This window comes from Plecotus auritus, assembly GCF_963455305.1.
Source record: "Plecotus auritus genome assembly, chromosome: 3".
NCBI lineage: Eukaryota > Metazoa > Chordata > Mammalia > Chiroptera > Vespertilionidae > Plecotus > Plecotus auritus.
The window spans coordinates 178,538,932-178,557,697 of NC_137772.1; the positions used below are offsets into that span (position 1 = coordinate 178,538,932).

General features: G+C 56.2%; 2 protein-coding genes across 6 annotated transcripts in view; one reads left to right on the forward strand and one right to left on the reverse strand.

Annotated features, from left to right (window-relative positions):
* The window catches only part of HDAC7 (histone deacetylase 7), a 37,302-nt gene extending 26,893 nt beyond the window's left edge, over window positions 1-10,409 (forward strand). For all 5 annotated transcript variants that reach the window (XM_080659030.1, XM_080659029.1, XM_080659027.1 and 2 more), the window contains 12 exons: window positions 73-193; window positions 450-499; window positions 1,745-1,852; window positions 2,997-3,052; window positions 3,188-3,275; window positions 4,355-4,474; window positions 4,713-4,810; window positions 6,251-6,369; window positions 7,358-7,491; window positions 7,784-7,868; window positions 8,979-9,117; window positions 9,279-10,409. In XM_080659030.1, the coding sequence (XP_080515156.1) occupies window positions 73-193; window positions 450-499; window positions 1,745-1,852; window positions 2,997-3,052; window positions 3,188-3,275; window positions 4,355-4,474; window positions 4,713-4,810; window positions 6,251-6,369; window positions 7,358-7,491; window positions 7,784-7,868; window positions 8,979-9,117; window positions 9,279-9,324 (1,164 nt within the window). In that variant the 3' untranslated portion in view covers window positions 9,325-10,409. The remainder of the gene's footprint in view (window positions 1-72; window positions 194-449; window positions 500-1,744; window positions 1,853-2,996; window positions 3,053-3,187; window positions 3,276-4,354; window positions 4,475-4,712; window positions 4,811-6,250; window positions 6,370-7,357; window positions 7,492-7,783; window positions 7,869-8,978; window positions 9,118-9,278) is intronic.
* A 955-nt stretch (window positions 10,410-11,364) lies between these two features.
* On the reverse strand, window positions 11,365-18,394 carry SLC48A1 (solute carrier family 48 member 1). Its single transcript, XM_080659032.1, has 3 exons — window positions 18,138-18,394; window positions 12,983-13,150; window positions 11,365-12,495 (listed from the first exon to the last, which is right to left on the reverse strand). The coding sequence occupies exons 1-3, from the start codon at window positions 18,271-18,273 to the stop codon at window positions 12,359-12,361; spliced, it is 441 nt and encodes a 146-aa protein (XP_080515158.1). The 5' UTR covers window positions 18,274-18,394; the 3' UTR covers window positions 11,365-12,358.
* Window positions 18,395-18,766: the final 372 nt, after the last annotated feature.

Sequence of the window (18,766 nt, forward strand, 5' to 3'; positions counted from 1 at the left end):
GAGTAGGCGGGTGGTGGTAATGGCAGAGAAGGGGCAAGCAGGACCTCAGGAGCTCCGTGGGCCCTTCCTCAGTGTCTCCGAGGCCGGAAGGCCTCCCTGGAGGAGCTACAGTCGGTGCACTCCGAGCGGCACGTGCACCTCTACGGCACCAACCCACTCAGCCGCCTCAAACTGGACAACGGGAAGCTGGCAGGTAGGTCCCAGTGGTGTCTGGGACCCTCGTACCTCCGCCGGCTCATCTCGCCTACCCATCCCAAATCTCTCCGGTCCCAGCTCTGCCAGCCTGTCCCCCCAGCATCCTTGACATCCCCACACCTCCCCTGGCCCCTCTGCTGCCCATCCCCTCGCCTGTGCACCCACCCTGGCCCTCTTTCCAGGGCCTCCCTGTGTCCTGGCCAGGCCAGAGGCTGCGAGGGTTCAGCTCCCACACCCCTGGCCTCTCTCCACAGGGCTCCTGGCACAGCGGATATTTGTGATGCTGCCCTGTGGTGGGGTTGGGGTAAGTGTGCCCGGGGTTCTTGAGCAGGCATTGCCACGGGCTCTCAGGCCTCCTTTCCGTTCCCCCAGGCCCCACCCTGCCTGCTTGTTCTTGTGGTTCTGCCAGTCCCGATGGGCCAGGGACTTTCCCATAATGCCCCTCTGCTGGCTAGAAGCGCCTTATGGACAGGTGTGTCCTCAGCCCACCAGTATCTCCTAAGTGTGGAGCCTGTGCCTCACACTTAGAAGGTGCTTGGTAAATGTCGAGTGAGGCTCAGAGCGCAGTCCAAGTTCATCTCCCTTCATAAGACCCCAGGGGTCGGGAGTGGCCACTTACTGAGTGAGCCCCCAGGCAGAGTCGGGGCTGCCTAGGCTGGGACTGTGGGGTGCCTCCAGTGTCCTTGGGGACTCGGGCACTTCCCTCCCACTCCCCACTTTCCTCCCTCCTCCTCACACTGCGTGGAGGGCTTCCTGCCTCCCTAGCAGTGCCCACCTTGCCTAAAAGGTCCCTGCAGCGGTTGCCCGGCCAGGTGTGTGGAGGCAGGGGATGGAGGCCTGGTTCTGGAGGGAAATGGGAGCTGTAGCTGGGGGGACTGTTGGGAGCCAGTCAGCGCCCTATTCACAACTTCCCATTTCTTGCCACTTTCTGATTTTTCCAACTGTTTTTGCTTCTGTTTTCTCCTCCCTCCTCTCCCTCTCTCTCTGTCTCTCTCTCTTTCTCCAGCCTCTTGAGACTCTCTCTGCCTTCCTCGCCTCTCTTGGTCCGCCTCGCCCTCCCCATCTCCCCATCATGCCCCCCGGCCCCTCCCTAGCCTTGAGGCCCAGGGACTGGGTTTGGGGGGCCTCCCAGCCTGGGCTAGGGGCCCTGAGTGGAAGACAGTGGTGCAGACGGCCCCTCAAGCTCCGACGTCCCGCAGGGCCTGAGCAGAGCCAGCTGGGGCTTAAAACCCCCTCCAGGCCCAAACCCCAAGTCCCGCCCAGGTAACGCCATGCCCCCTCCTCTGACCGGGGAGGCAGGCGCCATGCTGCCAGTGGAGTGCTGGCCAGATATGGGCTGGTGATGTGGACCGAAGCTGGGAAGGAGACGTCATGCTGGGACTGGGGGATACAGGAGGCCTTGCCTTGGGGCGGTGGGGCACTGGGGAGGCAGCACTGTCTGCCCAGCTCCCTGCCCCTGGGGTCCTGGCCATGGGGTGGGCACCACCCATGGGCCCTGGCTCCTGGGGGAAGCCTTGGATGATGCGGGCCCTGACTCTGGCCCCCACAGGTGGATACTGACACCATCTGGAACGAGCTGCACTCCTCCAATGCAGCCCGCTGGGCTGCCGGCAGCGTAACCGATCTGGCCTTCAAAGTGGCTTCCCGCGAGCTGAAGGTAGGATATCTGGGTCGAAGGTGGGCAAGCCACGGAAGGAGGTAGCAGAATGGGGCGGCAGCGGGGCCAGACCCAGAGCCCCAACATCTCATTTCTCTTGGATAGCACCACAGGGTTTTGGAAGGGGAATCAAGAGCTCTGGGGACCAAAATGAGATTTGAACCGTAGTTTCATGTTACTTGGTGGAGAGTCCAGCACTGTGACCCTGGACCTTCAGACTCTAAAGGACACAGGTCATGACCACCCAGGATCATTTAACATGGACCCAACGTGTGACTGTGGGCGAGTTGCAGGCGTCTCTGGACCTCCGTGCATTGGCAGATCGTTTCTTTGCAGTGATGAAGTTTTTTGTTAATTGGTTTTTAGAGGGGGAGGAAGGGAGAGGGATAGAGATATAGAAACATCAATGAAACATCGACCGACTGCCTCCTGCATGCCCCCTACTGGGGATCGAGCCTGCAACCCAGGCATGTGCCCCATGACCTCCTGATTTATAGGTTGATGCTCAACCACTGAGTCACACCGGCCGGGCTCCCCGCCCGCCCCCCGACACACACCCCCCTGCAATGCTGAAGTTTTATAGACTGGGTTGGTACCTGGGCTGGACACCTTACAGGGGCTTGTCCTGAGGTCCCCCCCACCCCATTGTTTAGGAGCTCAGCCCAAGGTGGTCACAGTGTCCTCAGTGTCAAAGCCCTTTGGTGGGTCTTTGCAGTTAAGGGCACAGAACTGGGTTTAGAATTCTGGCTCCACCATGTACAACCAGGCAACTTTGCACAAATTGCTTAACCCACCTAAACTTCAGATTTCTCCTGTCTGTAAGCTAGAGCTAATAATAATACTTACCTCATGGAGATGTTATGAGGATGAAATCCAGTGTTTATAAAGAGCTTAGCACAGTGCCAGGCACGTAGTTTTGGCCCAACAAACAGCTGTTATTACGAAATGCTAACAGCCAGGACACACCGGGCGGGGGTTTCTCTGTTCACATCCAGCCTGAACGCAGAGGATGCCAAGCCTGAGGCTGAGTACCGGGCACTTCAGACCCATCCTGGCCCTGGGAGGAGCTGGGGCTGGGGCATGTTTATGGAGATGGGGTCAGAGGGCTGGCCCTTCGGTTGATAAGCATTCTTTCCATTTCCAGAATGGTTTTGCTGTGGTTCGGCCCCCAGGACACCATGCGGACCGTTCCACAGCCATGTAAGGTCTGGGGAAGGCCTAGGTGGGGTGAGCCTTTTGGGGCTGGACCAGGCCAGGAGCGGGTAGAGAGGGGAGGCCGGACAGGTGGAGGCACAGGAAGGATGGGCTGTCAGGACTTCCCTTTCCTCCTCCCAGGGGCTTCTGCTTCTTCAACTCTGTGGCCATCGCTTGCCGGCAGCTGCAACAACAGGGCAAGGCCGGCCGGATCCTCATTGTGGACTGGGTATGTCCTGGTGCCTAGCCCCTTCAGACCCGGAGCCCTGTGGAAAGGGTCCTGAGCCTGGCGTCAGGAAATGTGGTTTCATGTCCTAGTTCGGCATTGGCCTCCTGAGCCTCAGCTTCCCCCTTGTATAAAATGTGGGAGAAGATGGTGTATGGGAAGGCCTTCATCCATAAGACTCCCACAATGGGAGGAAGGAACCATTTGAGTGCTGTCTTTTGGCCTCTGTTGGCTTCTTTCTGCAGCTCTAATTTCTGCATTTCCCCTATAGGTAGTGACAATAATAGTAACAGCAGATAACGCTAACATTCCACTAATCACATCCAAACACTGATGGATTTCACATGTGACGTATTTACTCCTGACTGTAACCTGGTTTTCAGACAAAGGAAGTGAGCAGAGAGAGGTTAAGTAACTTGCATACAGCCACACACCTAGTCTGTCCTGAGCCAGATTTGAGACCAGTTGCTTAGTGCTAGCGTACGTGCATCTAAGTATAAGCTACCCCACTCTGCATTGACACCTGTGAATGGGACAAGCCTGTACAGAAGCTGAGGACAGGGGAGCTTTCCATACGTGCACCCATGCATGGCCGTGAGTTACTGACTGCAGAGCCACTGCTTTCCCTAGGATGGATGGCGATGGGCCTTGCGTACCTGCCCCTCGGTACTTGGGCTTGTTTCTCATCACCCGCATCATTCCATGACCTTGGACAAGACACTGCAGTGAGATTTTCTGATGTGTAATCCTGGACTCTTCCCTTTCTTCCACTAATCCACTCCCACACACTCTCTCACGGCCAGGCCTGCTTCCTCCCCTTCAGGCTCTCATTATAGCCACCCCCATTCAGCATGTTATGTACACATCTCTGCATACATGGAGAGACTGAGGCTCAGAGAGGGCCCATGGATTTATTACTTGGGGCCACTCAACAGTTTGGCTCTAGGGTCTCCAGTTTCCTCGCCCCCTGTCTAGGGTCCTGACCCTCAAACTGGTCACTAACCTCAAAACCCTTCCAACCTGCTCCAGTCTCCTTCTCTCTGCTTTCATACCTTCCCTAATCCACTGCCCATCTCCCACAGGATGTTCATCATGGCAATGGCACCCAGCACACCTTCTACGAGGACCCCAGTGTGCTCTACATCTCCCTGCATCGCCATGACGATGGCAACTTCTTCCCAGGCAGTGGGGCTGTGGAGGAGGTAACCACGTGTCGGGTCTACCTCTTCCAGCCCCATTGACTCTCTCTCTCGTGATCCTTACTCTGCCTCTGTTCCAACTAGCTGTGTGATCCTGGATAGATTGTTTAGCCTCTCTGATCCTCAGTTTCTCCATCTGAAAGTGAGAAGGGTATATGAGCTTGTCTTGCAGAGCTAACATCTGGGATTCCTCTCCTGGGACTCTGCTCTCGTCATGTCTCTCTTGCGTCCTGTTTTCCAGGTGGGAGCTGGCAGCGGTGAGGGCTTCAACGTTAACGTGGCCTGGGCCGGAGGTCTGGACCCCCCAATGGGGGATCCTGAGTACCTGGCTGCTTTCAGGTAAGTGCTCTGAGGCCTAGTGCATCAAGGCCACCCTTTCCTGCCCTTTTTCCCAGCAGCACCAGGTTGGAGGCAATCAGTTGGTTTGTCAGCCTGTCCTCATTCAATTACCAGACATTATAAGCCAGCCCCAGAACCACGGCAAACAAAAGCCACGGCGCTGTTATACTGGCTTCTAGTAGCCTCCAGTTCCAATTGCAAGACAGGAAATAGAATGAAATAGGCAAAGGGCACTTTATAAAGTCACTTGTTACCAAGAGCCAATGTTGAATTGAGTGCTGGGAGACAGGCAGGTGGAGTGAGCAGAGCATTCAGTCCAAGAAAGCTGCCTGGAGGAGGTGGGCTTTGTGCAGAAGGTGAGAAACTGAAATTGCAGAGCAAGAGGGAAAGCAGATGATGTCCATATTGGGGGAGTTGCTTAGGAAAAGCCATTCTAGAAGAGCAGCTTTGGGCTCTGTTCAAGAGCCCTTATATATTTCTTTCTGGGGCTCCACCACTCCATTTGGGAAAAAGAAATCTGGAAGTAGGTCTCCAAATACTTTCCTGGAGACATTTTCCATGGGAGCTAATTCTGTAGAAGCCCTGCCCATAGCCCAGGGCTTTGGAAGACACCAAAATGGACCCTAGAGGTAGGTCAGGGATGTAGGAGGCAGCTATGGGGGTTGGCAGGGGCTGAGGAGGAGAGAGTACATCTGGGAAGCCCAGGATCTCAGAGTCTAGGCACCCTGGTCAGCTCTTGGGTGGTGAGTGGCGAGGTGTGGTAGCAACTGAGTACCGAGTATTTCTAATCCCTGAGGTTCAGTGACCTGTACCTTTTTTGTGGCTCTGACCACTGCACTCTATAGATACACACACATACTCTTTCATCCCCTCTGGTACCCCATCTTGGCTCCTTCCTGCCTTGTACCAGTTAAGCACACTTGGTGGCTGAGCCCTTAGGCTCTGTCAGGGTAATGGCACATTCCTGTGCAGAAGCTAAGGTCAAAGAAGTCAGAGGGGCCCTGGCCAGTTTTGCTCAGTGGTTAGAGTGTTGGCCCACTGACCAAAGGGTTGCAGGTTCAATTCTTGGTCAAGGGCACATAACTCGGCAGGTTTGACCTCGGCCCCTGTCGGGGCTCAAGCGGTGTGTGTGTGTGGGGGGTAGGGGGGGCGGAGGGGGAGAGGCAACCAATTGATGTGTCTCTCATGTCGATATTTCTTCCTCCCTCTCCCTCCCACTCACTAAGAATCAATGGAAAAAATATTCTTGGGTGAGGATTAAAAAAACAAAAGGAAGTCAGAGGGATTCATTAATCCTTCTGGGAGATTGGGTATCTTGGAGTCCTAATAGCAGGCTGCCCCACAGTAAAGGTGGTGGAGAGGGCTGGCACCAGTGGGGGCCCTTGACCTCCGCCCGGCAAGGCTACAGTGTGGTGAGCCCTCCTTCTCGCACCCTCACAGGATAGTCGTGATGCCCATTGCCCGAGAGTTCTCTCCGGACCTGGTCTTGGTGTCGGCTGGGTTTGATGCTGCCGAGGGTCACCCAGCCCCACTGGGTGGCTACCATGTTTCCGCAAAATGTAAGAAGGGTCCAGCCTAGGGGAATGAGGGCTGGGCTGGGAGGGGAAGGCAGCTGTGTCCGGCCAGGATCATGAGTGTGAGGACTGGGGTATGGCAGCTGGCCCTGGGATTCCCTGGGTTCTCCTAGCCTAGCATAGCCCAGAGCCCTTTCTCACGACCAGCTCCATTCACCATGGAAAGCTTGACTAAGTCACACCCTGGGGACACAGGAAGCTCCGCCATAGGACTCCCCCCCCGCCCCCCAAGTGTGTCATTCCCAGGCTGGGCTTGCAGCTTCTTTTGAGGGAGGGTAAGAGGAGCAGTGTTCTCAGAATTGAGAGAGCCCCTCAGCCTGCTGGGCCATGGGGCCTGCAGGACAGAAAGAAAAGATGGTGAGGCTCAGTTGAAAAGGATGTCGCTGGAGTCAGTGCCCCCGGTTCAAGTCCTAGCCCTGCCTTTTACTAGCTGTGAACCCTTGTGCAAGGACCTTAACCTCTCTGAGCCCTGAGTGAGGCATACTCATAAGTTTTACATGGGACTCCATGTGAAAGCGCTTGGGATGGTAGAGAGTGTTGCATCTGCATCATCCTGTATAATAAAGCCCTAATATGCAAATCCACCAAACTGTGGATCGACCGGTTGCTATGACGCACACTAACCACCAGGGGCAGATGCTCAACACAGGAGCTGCCCCCTGGTGGTCAGTGTGCTTCACAGGAGAGCGCTGCTCAGCCAGAAGCTGGGCTCACAGCTGGCGAGCGCAGAGGCAGTGATGGGAGCCTCTCCCGCCTCCAAGGCAGCGCTAAGGACCTCTCGGGGGATGTCCACCAGTGCAGTCTGGACTGAGGGACCCCTCCCCTCCCCCCCCCCCCCCAGTACACAAAAGTCGTGCACTGAGCCTCTAGTTATTTATAAGGGAAGAAGCAAGCAGGGACATAATAGGTGGAGAGGGTCCACCTCTTCTCCACCCCTCTCCCTCCCTTTCCTCCCCTTTCCTCACATATCTAGGTTTTGGGTACATGACGCAGCAGCTGATGAGCTTGGCTGGAGGTGCAGTAGTGCTGGCCTTGGAGGGCGGCCATGACCTCACAGCCATCTGCGACGCCTCTGAGGCCTGTGTGGCTGCTCTTCTGGGCAATAAGGTGAGCTGCTCGCCCCCATCCATGCCTCTGTGGGAACAGGAGCCTGGCACTCGCAGGACTGCCCCGAAGAGCATACAAATGGGGCGCGTCCCTGAGGGCTCACAGATAGGGCAGGGATGGCTAGGCCTGGAATAAGGGGGACAGAGTGGATGCCTCTTCCCCAGGTAAGGTGTGGAGCCAGAGGCACATGCCTATCTGTGCCCAGAAACCAGAAAGCCAGGGCCCTTGGCGTGGGGGGACCTGGGCTATGGGTCCCCAAGACTGGTGCTTGATGTACTGTTTTCTTCCGTAGGTCGATCCCCTTGCAGAAAAAGGCTGGAAACAGAAACCCAACCTCAACGCCATCCGTTCTCTGGAAGCTGTGATCCGGGTGCACAGTGAGTGTGGAGAGGACACCCGCTGACCCCAGCCTTGGGAGAACCTCAGGGGTGCTGTTCCCAGTCACCAGAGCTTCCACTGCCAGGAACCTTGGGGCTGGTCAGGAATAGGCTTCCTATAAGTTACCCTTGGTGGGGCAACACCCCAAGTGTAGATACCCTCAGAACCTCCCCATGGACCCCGCAGGGACCACCAGACAGTGGCCTGCCTCCTCAAGGCAGGACTGAGCTCTGATCTCCAGCCACAGCCCCAGGCCAGGGCCAGTGAACAGCTACACTCAGGCTTGTTTGTTAACAGTGCTGGTTCCCACTGCAACCCTCAGTCCCGGCCACAAGGGCCTCAGAAGCTCTGCCCGTTTTGGGGGCTGGGTCTTAAGATGATAATCCCACATTTGGAAAGCACTTTAAAATCTCCATTTCAACTCGGTGTCTATGGAACATTTTGTGTAAAAACTCATGATCTATGCTAGGGATACAAAAAGGAATGTTCTGTTTCCTTGCACCCGGGCACAGTAAGGGCATGTAGGTAACATAAAGATGTCGCTGGCACTTTGTACAGAGCCCTCGCTCTGGGCCAGGCTCTGGGCGTGTTCCCTGGACCCGACTGCTCACAACAGTAGGCAGGGTGGGCATGTCCATGTGGGAGCCCAGGGAGGGTGAGTGGCTAGCCGATGGCCACCCCGTGATGACAGCTCTCCCCGTACTGGGTCCTGGGCTGACCATTGCTGGACTGACCATCTGCTCCTTTCCTGTCTTCTGGGCTGACCATTGCTTGGGGCTGATGCTCTTAGGAACCCTGTACCTATGGGAATAGGCTAGAGGCGACCTTTCAGCCAAAGCGGGGAGAATGGCCTGGGCACCTATGAGGCCACCTCATAGCCATGCTGAATCTGCTCTACTCACCTTGTCAGGGCTGTGGGGGCAAGTCGAGGAAGGTTGTATCTTGAGGGTAGAGGCAGGTGAGAGAACTGACCCCAGATTGAGGACACAGCCGCTACTCTTGGACCCTGGCCTGAGATATTCGGTCTCAGTACCGGTCTAGGATGTGTGGGGAGGCAGGCTGAAGGACTTGTTTTCCCCAACCCTCTCTGACTAGGCTTCTTGTCCCAGGTAAATACTGGGGCTGCATGCAGCGCCTGGCCTCCTGTCCAGAATCCTGGGTGCTCAGGGTGCCAGGAGCCGACACAGAAGAAGTGGAGGCAGTGACTGCACTGGCATCCCTCTCAGTTGGCATCCTGGCTGAAGAGAGGTAATACCGACCCCCGGCCGACAGCCTCTCCACCCCTTGAGCCCTTCCAACCTGAGGATCCCAGATTCCAGCCCAGCCAGCCCAGCCTTCTTGGGAAGGTGGGCTGAGGCCCTTTCTGTAGCCCCTGGCCCCCCAGCAACCCCATGCTTATCCTCCCCCAGGCCCTCAGAGCAGCTGGTGGAGGAGGAAGAACCTATGAATCTCTAAGGCTTTGGAATGGTTCTGCTGGCCCATCCTGCCCTTCTGACCTGGTTCTCTTCTGACCTCTGGCAATAGTACCTGCTCCTGGGGTTTTCAGAGGTCCTCTGGGCAGGTAGCTGTGGCCAGAGAACAGTCCCTTGACAGTCACTCCAAGGAGACTGAAAAGGCCCCTGGGTCTAGGATAGGGACCAAAGAGGACCCTGAGGAGGCAGGCAGGGTAGCCGGCCAACCCCATGTAGGGCTCTCCTAAAAACAGAGTCTGCCCATGTGGGGTCCAGGCCCTGCTGGGCCCCCATTCCTCAGGACTGCATGGAGGACTGGCTCAGTCAGGCCCACCCATAACCACTATTCTTGGCGCTGTAGACCCTGGACTTTGCACACAGCCCCAGGCTCCACACAGAAATGTGAACTTGGCCTCAGCCAGGGTAACCCTTCCTAGGCTCTGAGGGCTGGAGTGGGGGGGAGGGGGATGGATAGGAGGAGCCAAGGGGTCCCATATCCCTGAGTGCAGGGGGAGTCCCTCCTCTTGCCTGTTTACTCAAATGACTATGGAAGTCACCCCAACCCCCACACCACCGTCGGGCAGTGAGACAAAGCTCCCTCAATAGCAGTCATCGGTAGGCTCCCCTCTGGTACCGACCATCTCAGTGCCCTGGTGGAGGAGATGGGTGCTCTTGGAGTTCCGTGCTTCCTGATCCAATGGTGCCAAACCCTCATCTCCCCTCAGAAGCACAGTGTGACCCCCAGGGATCCCTCGGTCACTGCCCCCTCCAGGAGTGTTCTCTTTCTGGGGTCTCTCCCACCCCAGCTGACTCCTGCCCCACATAGGACTAGCTTGGCTGAGGGGGAAGGGGGTGGGAGAGTAGATGCAAGACATGGGGGAGGGGAGGCAGACTGGCAAAGTCAAGGCTTCTGGGGCCAAGAAGGACAGTATGTGTGTGCGCATGTGTGCGAGTGTGTGTGCGTGAGTGTGTGTGTGCGTACATGTCTTCCCTAGGACTTCCAGACCCTGTGTATGTATGCATGTTTTTGTAAAAAAGAGAAAAAAAATGGAAAAAAATCTGAAAAATAAATGTTTTATTTGCTTTAAAGGTGCACATGACAGGGGGTGGGGTGTGCAGTGGGCACACAGCTCCACAGCTCAGTGTGCATCTGTTGGCTGTGGAGAAAGGACCAGCCCCCCTCCAGCTCCTTGCCCCTTGTGGAGCTGCCCTGCAGGAAGAATCCATTCTGAACACACTATAGCTGCCCCGCCTGCCCCACCTGGGGTAATAAGGAGGTGGCAGCTTTGGGCTGAGTCCATAGACAGAGGGCCCACTGTGGGGTGGGGGGAGGGGGGCGGTATATAGCTGTTCAGAACCTGCTCACTAAGGCATCCCCAAAGAGTTGTGAATCAGACTTACCTGGTTCCAGTCCCAGCTGGGAGGTCAGGTGTGTCATGTCACCTCTAGGGGCCTCTGTTTACCAGCTAAAGGCTCCAGAAATAGGCCCTGTTTATGGTTCCTGCTCTAATGCACCAGGACTTCTTAAGTGTATACTGAGCCTCAAAGAGAGAACAGGTGAGGCCACAGGCCCGGACAAGCTCAGCGCATGCCGAGATGACGGTGCCAGGGCTGCCAGCGCCTGTCTCTGTAGCTCTGAGTGGGCCAGGCTTGTCTAGCCCACGGGAGTAGAGCCTCATTACCTCAGACCTGGCCCCAAGCCCTCACAGCCTGGGAGAGTATGAAGGCAAGTGGCTCTATCCGCTTCCCATCTGTCCTGCCTCTTGGGTGACAGATACTAAATCCCATCCGTCCTGGCTGAGGCTGTGTCCATGGGCATCCTCACCCTGGCCAGGGGGTGCTGAGAGCCAGAGGAGGAAAGCCAAGCCGGTAGGGGGACTCACGGGAGAGGGTCTCCAGCCCCTGAGACACCAGCCCCTCCCCTGCCCGCCAGGGCACATTGTGAGCTAAGGAAATGGCATTACGAGATAACTAGAGACCCAGCACCACCAGCCCTCGCACCCGCTGCTCTCACAATCCCCCCAAGAAACACCCAGAGGCTGTCTGATACAAACAGTCGCTGTATTTCTGCTAAAGTGACAGTAACACAGATAAGGCAAAGAGCTGAAGTGGGAAAGGGGTAGACCGTGCAAAATGGCAACCTAACATAAAAAGACATACGTCCCAGTAGCCTCTTCCCTCCCGAGTCAGGAGCCCTTGGGCCAGTGTATGGGCAGAGAGAAGCTTTATCCTTCACAAGGGAGATAAAGAGATACAAGCTCTAGGTGAGGGGCAGGAGTTGGGGGGACATCTCATAGCAGGGGGTGATCTGGGTGTAACCAGGGGCAGGTGTGAGAAGGCTGAGTGGAAATGCAGGACTGCAGGTGTGTAGGCACAGATCTGGGGTCCTTCTAGCCTACACCTACTCAAGCCCTTCTGGGGGCAGGAGCACCTTCCCCAAGATTCTTAGTCAGGCCTCATTTGGGGAGTCCTGGATCTAGGGGCCCACCCATAACCACTATGGGTGGGACAAGATCGGCATACTCAGGAGGCCAGCTCTGGGTGGAACAGGGACATTGAATTCTCTGCCCAAGACCTTGGGGGAACAACAGGATGGGATGCTGGGGTTTGGGGTGAGGTCTCTACTAGAGACCCCTTACTTGACCTTCCCTTCCCAGGTTTCCACCCTGGTCTGAGGGAAAGTTCCTGGGGCAGCAGGGACCAAATCACCTGCCCCCAGGCATGGGTCAAGGCCTCTCTGCTCCTCAACTGTTGCCTTGGCCCTTACAAGGATTCCTCACTGAGTGCTAAGAAAATAGATCTATTTGAAAAGCTTCCCTCCAGCCAGGCTAATGAGGAGCAACAGAGCAGGACCCCTTTCCACCACCCCAGGTTTCCCCCAAAGGGGATGGGACAGCATCTTGGGAGACCAAAGTCTTCCTGTTGTGTATTTTCTGCCACAGTGCTGGGATCCCCCAGGGGTGGGACAGTCCCACCTGATGTCTCAGAAGCTGAGTCCAGGTCCTGAGGACCCAGGGTGCAGAGATCTCACCCCTGCATCAGAAATCGCTGAGGATGCTGATGTCGGCAAAGTCAGCCCGGTAGCGGTGGGCATAGAGGCTGAGCAGGAAGGCCCACTTGAAGGCAATGAAGCTCCAAACGCAGGACAGGTAGTAGCTGTGGGGGTCTGTGAGGCCTGCAAGGAAGAGGAGCCCGATGTGACTCTAGAGGGCCTTGCCCTCTTTCCCAGCCCCATCCCACAAGGCTGGGGCCACCCTCTCCAACCTCCAACGGAGGCTGAACCAGCCTTCAGGGTTTGCAGGCAGTGGGATGAGGGAAGGTCAGGGCTTCTGCTTTTGTCACTTTTACCCTCGGCCACTTCCAACCCACTTGAACCTGCCTGAACAGCAGATTCCCTAGGGTCAGGGACAAGGGCCTTTAGCTTCTTGCTGGTTGCAGCCACCAGGGGGCACTCCCATCCTACTACATGGTACTGCAATTAACCAGCAGTGTGCTTTGTGCTCAGCACTTCCCACACATTTCACTGAACCCTCCCAACCCCAGGGGATGGGTACTCTCATTCAACCCACTAATAGTGAGAAAACTGAGACACAGGAGGTTAAGTGATCTGCCCAGTCCCTTGGATGTAAGCACTCCCTCCACCCCCCAGCACCGGCCCTCACTCTGGTGTCTGGTGATGGCCAGCACAAGGAAGTTGCAGAAGGTGGCAATGGAGACAGCTGAGAAGAGGACGCCCACGAAGAAGAAGCCACGCAGCCCCTTGAGCCAGGTCCTCCAGTAATCCTGCATGTACATTATGTGCGTCACCAGGACCCACAGTGCCAGCACACCTGTGGGACAGACTTGGTCAGAGGGACAGACTCTGCCATCACCCTCTCCGCTCAGCCTCCAGCCAGTGACCCCGGGACCTTCAGGGATCTTTAGGACCCAGACCTATTTCTGGGTTAGGAAATGCTGAAATACAAAGATAGTGTTGGTCTTTACAGTCTCGTGACTCTGGAATGGAGTTTTTGGAGGCTATAGGGCCCGTGATATCACGAGGGCCTCATTGCAAGAGCAGATAAGGGAATCTGTCTTCTCCTCAGTCACACAGTCAAGAGATCGGCAAAAAGATAAAACCATACCATTCTCCCTAATTTTTTTGCTTTGTTTTGGAAAACATGACTATTTTCTCACACACACTAATATTACTTGTGTTAATGCAATGTTATTTTTAATATTTTAAATGCTTAAAAACGTTCTCAGTTTTAATTTGTAATATGGTACATGTAGATATAACCCACACAAACAAAACTTTCCTGGGGTTTCACTACTTTTCAAGAGTGTAAAGGGGCCACGGAGGTGGGAAGCAGTCCTCCCACGCTGAGGTTCCTCCACCCAGCCCGCAGGGCTTTCAAGACCTTGCTCATGGCCATACTCCGGCACTCCTCCAGTTTGCTGCAAAGGGCAGGCCTGATGCCCTCAGCCTTTCCTGGTCCACCCCCTGGGCCAGGCTGGGCATTTCCCCTACAGTGACAGCTGCTGCTCAGCCAATACAACGAGTGCCCTCTGTGCCAGGCCGTGCCTGCCGCACGGCCTAAAGAGTGGAACAAATATCAATTCCATTGGCAAGGGTCCGGAGCAGGCCTGCAGGGTCCCTGCAAGGAATGAGGAAAGAGGCAGAGCCAGCTGCAAGCCTGGCAGGTGTGGCCACACAGGCCGGGGTCGTAGGAGTCAGGAGACCTGTGCGCACATGCACAGGAAGGATGGACATCTGGTTGGGGAAAGTGGTTGGTTATCTGTGGCAAGAAAGAGAAGAAAAGGAAGTTGATAAGGAGGTGGGGGTGGGAAGAGTGCTTTGACTGAATCTACGATATCTTAATTCTTAGGCTGGGTGGTAAGTGGAAGAGTGTTAAATTATCTACCCTTTTTCAGTTGCCCAAAATATTTCATAAAAATGTTTTTTAAGTTAGGGAAAACAAAAGGCAGAGGGGAGCATCATCACAGAGCTATGCTCTGGTCACCAACCCAGAAGTTGTCACAGTTCAGGCAGCCTGGCAAGGGACGAAAACCATGAGACTGCCAGCCAGGAAGCCTGGGGCCATACTCCATGTCACTCCCTCATGACCTCTCAGAGCCTTAGTGTTTCACATCTAAAGAGGGTTAAGCCCAAAGGTCCCGCCAGCATGGAAACTTGGGAGACTCCAGTTCCACCCTAGTGAGGTGCAGCCCTGCCAATCCTGCAGCTTCCCCTCCTACCCTATTTCACTCACACTCTCCTAGCTCTACCCCTGCCCACCCCAACCTTCCAAGAGGAGTGGGGGGCCTGGAACATGGGTCCTTCCACCTCTGAGATCAGGATGAGCCCGAACAAGCATCTCTCCATGGCCGAGGCAGGAAGTGGGAGCAGGCCAGAGGTGAACAGAATAGCAACCCCATGGCTTCAGCTCACATCTTACGTGATCTGGGTTGTGCGCCAGCCACCCTTCCCTGAGTCTTTCCCTACCTTCTCACATGCTTCCTAAGTGTTCATTTGGAGAGCCAATCATTTCTTAAAGGGCCCAGGAAGGAGGCTTATTGTCACTGAGTGTGTTTGAGGAACAGTCAGAATGGCACCTGTCTGGGCCAGCCCCATTACCCTCTGTCTCCTTAATATGCCATGGAGTGGCTGGGGTAGCTGAGCTCTAAGATCCTCTGCCACTCAAAGATTCTGGAAGCTAGCCCAGGAGAAAAAAAAGGTCAGAGAAATTCCTCTGTGACTCAGCAATTTCTAATGCTGAAATACGGGCCTATGGAAATGCCATCTCTTAGTCCACTGGTGCCCCCAAAACACCCACCCCCACATATACCCACATACCAAAAAGGGCTGAGCAGGAGGAAAAGGCAGATGGCTATCTTGGGTGTTCCAGGTCCCAGGTCTTTGTTAATTAGCAGGCACAACCTTCCCCACCTCTCACTTCCCCTGCACACAGGGCTCACCTCCAGATAAACACAAGCCAAGTCTGGAAGCAGGCTTAGTCTCACCTACCCCGGCTCTCACCACTTTCTGTGGAAGAAGGACCTCTCTCACCCAAAGGTGAAGGTGCAGGAGCCCACACTGGCCCCTCAGGCAGGAGGCAACTGTCCCTCAGCCCTGCTCCCTTTCCTAGGATACTGTGGGCGCCAGGAGCCTGGTCTGCACAATCCAGGCAGAATGGACAGGTCCCCAGGCCCACCCACACCCATGTCCGTGCCAGACCTCACCCCTCACTCCACCCGACCTGCTTCCAGGAACAGAGACCCTGCTGCTCTCAGGGAAAAGCAAGGCCCAGAGCTCCTCTCACTCACAGCTCCCATGGGAAGAACACAGAGCCATTTGGACTCCTGGGGCAACTTTTCTATTCTTTTCCTCTTTCCTTGTCTGCAGGATATAGAGTAAGAGTGTGCGTGTTTCCCCAAGGTTCCCACCGCAAAACTTTCTTCTGCAACTGCTTTTCCTCCAAGCTTCTTCCCAGGCACCACCAGGATGGGAGAGAGCAGGTCTCTACCCATGAACGCTCTTCCCACTGGCCCCAGGGGCCCCAGGCTCACCCTGTCCCAGAAACCAACACTCCACTGGCCACTGCCTGGTACCCAGGAAGAAGGAACACACGAGGGCTGCCCTCTGGTGACTTGGCTGTTTCTGAGCTAGAAAATGCCAAGTCAGAAGTGGGGTGCTCACAAGTCAGTAAATTCGCTGATGCATCACCCCAAAAAGAGGAAGAAGTCTGGCTACAGACTCTCAGAACCCACTCAGGGTGGAGAGGGCACGTGGGTAGCCCTGGCCAGGCAAGCCCTCCTTCGCCCCACCACACCACTGCCAGGCAGCTTTGGCTCTTCCATGGCCACCTCCTGGTTGTCCAAGGCCAGACTGTCAGGGAGGCACCAGGACCCTGCTCCCGCTGATCGCTGCCCTGGTGCCCAACTCCACAGCTGGCCTGCCTCAGAAGGAAGCCTGCAGGGAGGGAGAGAGGGCAGAGTTGGGGTCAGAGGGAAGCCCCAAGACTCCCTGGAGCATAAGGTAGTTCATGGCCCTCCAACAGGCAGCTGTGAGATGAATGAGAGAGAACACAAACTGTAACATTTCAGGCCTGAAAAGCGGGTAGGGGGTGGGGTGGGAGGGTGGGTAGGGGTGTGGGGGGGTAGGGGTGTCTCTGAGATCATCTCCTTCACTGGCATCTCCTCCCACTCCTTACAGATGAGGAAATTGAGGCCCAGGAGGCATTGATGGGCCCAAGGTCACACAGCCTGGGCTCACTGCACCAGGCCAGACGCCCAGGGATGGCCCTCCCTCCTCACCCCCAACCAGCCCCCATCTCAGGTCTTATCAGTACAACCACAGCGCCTGGCCTGAAGACACCACCTTTCTGAGGGGAAAGCAGAGGGCTGACAAGAAACGGGGAAAACTGCAAGAAGAGAACCAGGAGAAACAGGGTAGACGGTGAGGGTTCCAGGTGGAGGGAGGAGTCAGGGTCTGCAGATGAACAGGTGAACAGAGGTAGTCTGGCCGCCCACAGGGAGAACAGAAAGCCACAGGTGGTGGGGCATCCAGGCAGGCAGGAGAGCAGCCCAGCCAAGGCACCCACCACCCTTCCTTGGTGACCCCCTAGTGCTCTGGTTGGCACTGCCTAGGCTGTGGCTATGTATGCCCTCTTATAAGGCAGAACGTTCACATCCCGCTCCTTTTCTGCCCAGGGATGGCTCTCAGTAAGCTCAGGGGCAATGAGCAAATCTAGTTATCTGTCATTAGACCATTAAGGTCTCTTTGGGCAGAGGATTTTAGTTAATGGAATAAGTACATCACATGTAAAAGCATTATCCTTACATGCGTTTTTTTCCAAAGGTCTTTTCCCACACGTACTATTTCATGTAGCTGTGGAACCCCAGGCAAGCTATTTATTTACTCTAAGCCTCAGTTTAAGCAGGCACAATAATAATCCCTACTTCACAGGACTAACATAAGGATTAAACTAGACAATGGAAGCAGATTGCTTAACAGTGTCTGGCAAGTAGAAAAAAATATGTTTCGTTTTCACACCAGTTTTACAACGCAGAGAGGTTAATGGCATGCCCAAAGGGTGCACAACGGGTGCAGCACCAGGCTTTCACCAGGGTGCTGACGTTCTCACTTTAGTACTTGTCTCCGCTTCCCTCCTAGAGGCACTGAAAGGGCGGGTTAGCAGATATTGGTGGAGGAGTCACAGCACAAGGGTGGCAAAGAGACACCGGCGTGGCGGAAACAGAATGTCCAGTTTCCCTCACATCCCCAGGGTGCTGCTCTCCACCAAGGACTCCGCTGGGTGGGGTCCACACTAGAAAGAGGCAGGTGGGCTTCCCCGGGAACCCCAGCCCTCCTTTCCACTTACCCCTCTCTGCCCTCACCCAGCCCCCAAGGAAGAGGCGCTTCAGGAGCGGGAGCCCCCCCCCCCCGCCCCCGCCCCCGCCCCCGCCCGAACAGGTGTGTTTGGAGGGTCTTCACACTTAGCCCAGGGATAGCCCTGTGAAGCGGTGGCGAGCGAAGCGGGGCGCAGGGAGGAGGCTGTCATAGGCAGTGGGCGGGCGGAGGGGTCGCGAGCTAACCCAGGCGGCGGCGCCTGGCAGGCAGGCTGGTGCCAGCCCCAGCAGCGGGACGTCGGCACCCGGGGTAGCGCCAGGGCTCGGAGAATGCTTGGGCCGGGAGAGGCCTGCGATGCTAAAGGATGTTTTGGGTAAACACCCCACCCGCTCCCCCGGGAGGTGCCACCCGCGAGGAGCCTCGGGAGCAGAGCGCCTCCCCTCGCCCCACAACCCGGCCCCAACACCCCCTGAGCCCCGGGGTACCTGCGAGTCCCCCCATAGCCGCCGTCCACGGCTGGCTGTACACCACCGTCCAAACGATGAAGATGGAGAAGCCGGCCACGGAGCTGAGGCCGGAGTAGGCGGCGCGGAGGCCGAGCTGCCTGCGAGACGGGGCCATGGGCTGCGGGCGCTGGGCGCGAGGGCGAGCACAGCCTGCGGAGAGTCACAGGTGCAGGGCCGGGAGCCGGAGCCCGAGCCGGAGCCGCCGGCCGCCCCGAGCTCCGCCCAGGCCCGCCCCCTTCTCCCCTCCCCCGCGCCGCCGCCGGCACAGCGCCCTCCCTGGCCGGAGGCCGCCGGAGCCGCAGACCCGCAGAGTTTGGCACCTGAGGTCCTGAGGTTGCTGGGCTTTCTGATCGTCAGAGGGTTACCTGTTAAAACGGCAGGTCCCGGGCTTGCCCTCAGACCCACTGTATCAGGGTACTTGGGCATTGGCGGGGCCTAGCAATACATGTTTATAGAAGCCAGCTGCCGTGGCTGCTTTAAAAGTTTAACCTCTGGATAGGCGGCACATTCTCTTTTAAAATTTGAAATTTAAATGTCTCGTTAAAAATGGAAACATAAGTTAAGAAACATGAAAGTACACAGTGAATATGATTCCTTCCGCCCTGCCC